This window comes from Tupaia chinensis, unplaced genomic scaffold (genome assembly GCF_000334495.1).
Source record: "Tupaia chinensis unplaced genomic scaffold, TupChi_1.0 Scaffold143602_1, whole genome shotgun sequence".
Classification (NCBI taxonomy): Eukaryota; Metazoa; Chordata; class Mammalia; order Scandentia; family Tupaiidae; genus Tupaia; species Tupaia belangeri.
This window is the reverse complement of record NW_006203448.1, coordinates 840,913-844,984: the sequence shown is the minus strand read 5'-3', so window position 1 is coordinate 844,984 and position 4,072 is coordinate 840,913. Positions and strand designations below refer to the sequence as shown.

The window sequence follows — 4,072 nt, the reverse complement described above, 5'->3', positions numbered from 1 at the left end:
CCACCCACGCCTGGGTGTGGGGTGCCGCTGTCAGCTGCCAGCATGCCCTCCTTCACCGGCCTGCCCAGTGCTAGGCTCTGGGCGGCAGCAGCTTCCCCAGGACTTCCAGCCCCTCCCTGAGTTCCCAGGTATTACCCAATAAAAACTGAGCCCCAATCCAAGTTGGTTTTTTGATTAGTGACTTTGACCATGAACAGCTCCAGCCACCCCCTAATACTGTGTCTGTCGTTCTTTGGGTTCGGGGTCCCCACGTGCTCTCACTGTTCTATAGAGTATTACAATGCAGGGGCAGAAATGACCTTGAAACCACCAGTACGATTTTAAACCAGGGAGTGGAACAGTGTGTTTGGTGTTGGCCAGGCCATCCAAAATCATTTAGTAGTTTTGAGTTAAAATGTAAACCTTTAAAAATGAAGAGGGAGCCTGCTGTGAACGGGACACCAAGTGTCTGCTTACAGTACAGCTTGAAGGCCTGCTTCCACCTCATGCCCAGCCCCCCAGGGAACTTAAAACAGGACTAAGAGGGCTGCGAGCAACCAAGCTGCTCACTCCAGAGCCTTGGGGGGGAGGGGAGGCTGCCGGTCGGGCCAGCCTGCGCCAAATAGTCAGACTGGGGGACAGCTATGGTTCCAGAGCCGTCGATGTCCAGGTGTCTCTGCAAATAAAGTTCTCAAAACATCTGTGCCTTTACCAGGGAAGGGAGGGAGGAGGACACATAAACGCTGGCAGTTTTGTGGGATCCATCCAGAGCCGGGCCTCACCAGCTGTGGCCAGCTCGGGCAGGCTCTCTGCCGTTACCACTCCTTCTTCTTCTCATCCATGGAGACACCGCCAGGGCCCAGGGCCACCACCAGCAGCAGGCCTCCGATGACCGACATGGTCTGGAAGAAGTCGTACTTGAGGAAATCGTGCATAGGCTTGTACACAGGGATGGTCCAGAAGGCGTTGAAGTACACGTTGATGGCGAACAGCCAGACGACCAGGGTCAGGGCCGCCAGCTTGGTCTTAAAGCCAATGGCCACCAAGACCATGAGTGCCGTGCCCACAATGTTCTGGACAACCTGCATGGGAAGGGCAGATGCGGCACGAAGTGGGATTTAGGATTGCTCTGAGGAGGGAAGCCTCTTCATGTCTCATACTAGGGGTTCTGGGGCTGCCCCACTGCAGTGTCTTCCTGCACCCACTGCCAAGAGATGGCATTTCAGAGGAGGAAATGACAAGTGGGGAGTCAAGGGCAGCAACAGACAGAGCAACAACTTTGAGAGGAAAATTCAAAGTCTACAGGCTGTAATTCAGAGAAACCCAAGTGCCGGCCTGTGGCTCTCTAAGGCACAACTACCCTCCCAGTGCTTCCTGGTCTGGCCTAGGCCCAAGGTAGGGACGCCCTCTCCCCTCTTCCTCAAGATGCAAGGAGTGCTCCTAGGCACCCTGCTTGGCCAGGGCTGTGGGACAGCTCTTCGGACATACTCTAGACTGCTGGAGAACACCGCCCCAATGGCTTGCAGGCAAGAACTTAGCAGGACACGAAGTGTGGAGACCTGGGCTGACAGCCCCGGGAGTGGTGTGCTAGGCACCAGGACCCCTGAGAGGACAGGGACTCTGGACCTCACCTGCTGGGATGGAACAGCCTAACAGCCTCGTGCCCCCTTTCTGCCTGAAGGTTTGCTGCCTCTGCAGTGATTCATCCCAGCAGCTCCCCAGGCTATGCTCAGGACCCGGGAGGGGCAGTCAGGACAGGGTGGGGACTGCACTCTCAGAAGGCCAGGAAGCCAGACCTGCTGGGCCACGTCAGCGGGGACACTCACAGAGAAGAAGCTGGCGTCGAAGTGAAGGAGCGTCATAAACATCAGAACCAGCAGGACCCTGCCACCAAGCTGCATGTACTGTTTGGGGGAGCTCTCGCGCATAGTGGGGACACCAGCGAACATGCTCTTGCCTTCAGAGCGTGACTCAGCCAACAGCAGCAATAAGCCTCCTCCCAGGGCCAGGTTCCTGAGGAACAGAGACGGCCTGGAGCTGAAGTCTGCTGAGCTCTGATGTGCTGTCAGACCAGACCACCGAGGCCCTGGTGCAGGCATCACAAGGCCCTGCCTTCCTGCTTCAGGGGCCTGCAGGCCCGTGGGTACGTGGGACACATGCTCCAGGATGATGGTGACCTGAGGGCTCACAGGCCTCAAGACATAGGTGTGTCACAGCCGAATGGAGATGGGCCACCCAGACATGGGGGACCAAGTCCTAGTTGGCCTCCCTGATCACTGACTGGGTCCCCCGTAAGCAAGTGTCTTCCACTTAGACCCTTAGTCCCCACACCCATGGAATAAGGGCTGGAGAGATGACTTTATTCTCACTGCTGTTCTAGGGGCTGTAAATTGGGGTGGGCAAGTTTTTACAGCACAGTTTAGACCTGAAGAAGTTTCCTCCAACTGGGACCAGCAGTTGGCGTAATGGCTATGTCGCTGGACTCCCATGTAGTCGACCGCGGTTCGCGTCCTGGACCCGGTGGCTTAAAACTCACGCCGGGCACATGTGTGTGCATGCCCAAGATCCCGAGAGGAGAATGGAGGAGAAGGGATTGTGGCGTGGCCATCCCCCCTGGGGGGTGATTTCTCACTTTCTGTCTCTCTGTCTCTGTCTGGCGAGTGCACGCGCCCTATAAAAACTTCTCAAAAAAAAAAAAAAAAAAGTTTCCTCCAACTGACAGTTACAGTATTTAGGGAGCTGAGAGGCCCATACTCAGACTCACCGACCAGAACACGTACCTCATCAGAAACTTCAAGTCCCATAAGATGCTGTATGCAATCGTCTGGGGAAACAGAGAGAGGAAACCTGAGTCTCAGTTTCAAACACACGTCTGCAGCATTAGTAACAGCGTCAGGCAGTTTCCCAGTCTGACGAGAACATCAAACCAGCAGAAACGTTCAGTGGGCTGGCCTGTGGCGTGGTGGTTAGGCAGCTGGGTCCATGGCTGGCTGCACAGTTTGCATTCCGGACCTGGCGGCTTGATACACACGCCAGGTACATGTTAGTGTGTGTGAGTCCAACAGGGGGAGAGTGATGGAGAAGACAGTGTGGCATGATCACTCCGTGGGGTGCTTTCTCACCCCTCCCACACCCTGGCAATCACATGTGCCCTCTGGCAAAATTTAAAGAAAAAACAAAAATCGCTATTTTAGGACACTGAGGACAGATCCAAGTTCAGAAGTTGAGTCTGGTATTCCTGGGACCTGTCACTCATCACAGTTGTACCCGTGACATTCTGGAGGGCTCTGGAGGTGACTCAGACCAAGGATCTAGGTTAACCTAGGATGTTTTAAGCATTTCCTTCTAGATAACTAGATATTCCTCTCATGAAGCGGTAACGGGGGCATCCGGGCGATAGCCGGCCTCACGGTGTGTCCCTCCTCACAGGAACCCCCGGAGGCCCAGCACCCAGCCAGCGCCTATGAAGGAGCAGTCCCTGCAGCCTTACTGACCTCCAGCTTCCCTGACCCTGCGATGAAGAACTAGTGCCTTTCCCAGAAAAGGAGTTTCGGGCACGTAGAAGGGAAATGGGGTGGCACTGAACCCCCAATGAAGCCTTTTCAGAAACTCTGCTCCACCAGAGCAAAGAAAATGTGAGACCCTGTCCATGCAGCCCGTGTATCTGCAGTTCTGTGTTCCCTGTGTGAGACGCCCACAGGCCTCGTCTACCTGCAGTGCTGTGATCTGGACCTGAGACCCCTCCCACACACATAGGCCCCAGCTACCTGCAGCATTGGGACCCTGGCCTGAGACTGCCCCCCCATCCCCGCCCTGGTGACCTGCGCCATGATCCAAACCTAAGACTCCCCCCCTTCACGGGCCCAACTACCTGCAGTACCTTGATTCCAACCTGAGACCCCCTCTCATCTACCTGCAGCGCTGCGATCGTGACCTCAGACACTACCCTACAGGCCCTGGCTACCTGCAGCACTGTGATCCAGATCTGAGACCCCTCCCCACGTGCTCCATCTACCTGCAGCGCTGCAATCCTGACCTGAGCCCCCACATGCCCCGGCTACCTGCAGCGCTGCGATCACAACCTAGGCACCCC

At 55.9% G+C, this 4,072-nt stretch overlaps 1 protein-coding gene across 1 annotated transcript in view; it reads right to left on the bottom strand.

Annotated features, from left to right (window-relative positions):
- Positions 1-794: 794 nt before the first annotated feature.
- Positions 795-4,072, bottom strand: part of SURF4 (surfeit 4) — a gene marked incomplete in the record, with an annotated part of 10,553 nt that continues 7,275 nt past the window's right edge. Inside the window, 3 exon segments of the mRNA XM_027766648.1 lie at positions 795-1,061; positions 1,806-1,992; positions 2,760-2,803. Coding sequence (XP_027622449.1) covers positions 795-1,061; positions 1,806-1,992; positions 2,760-2,803 — 498 coding nt within the window.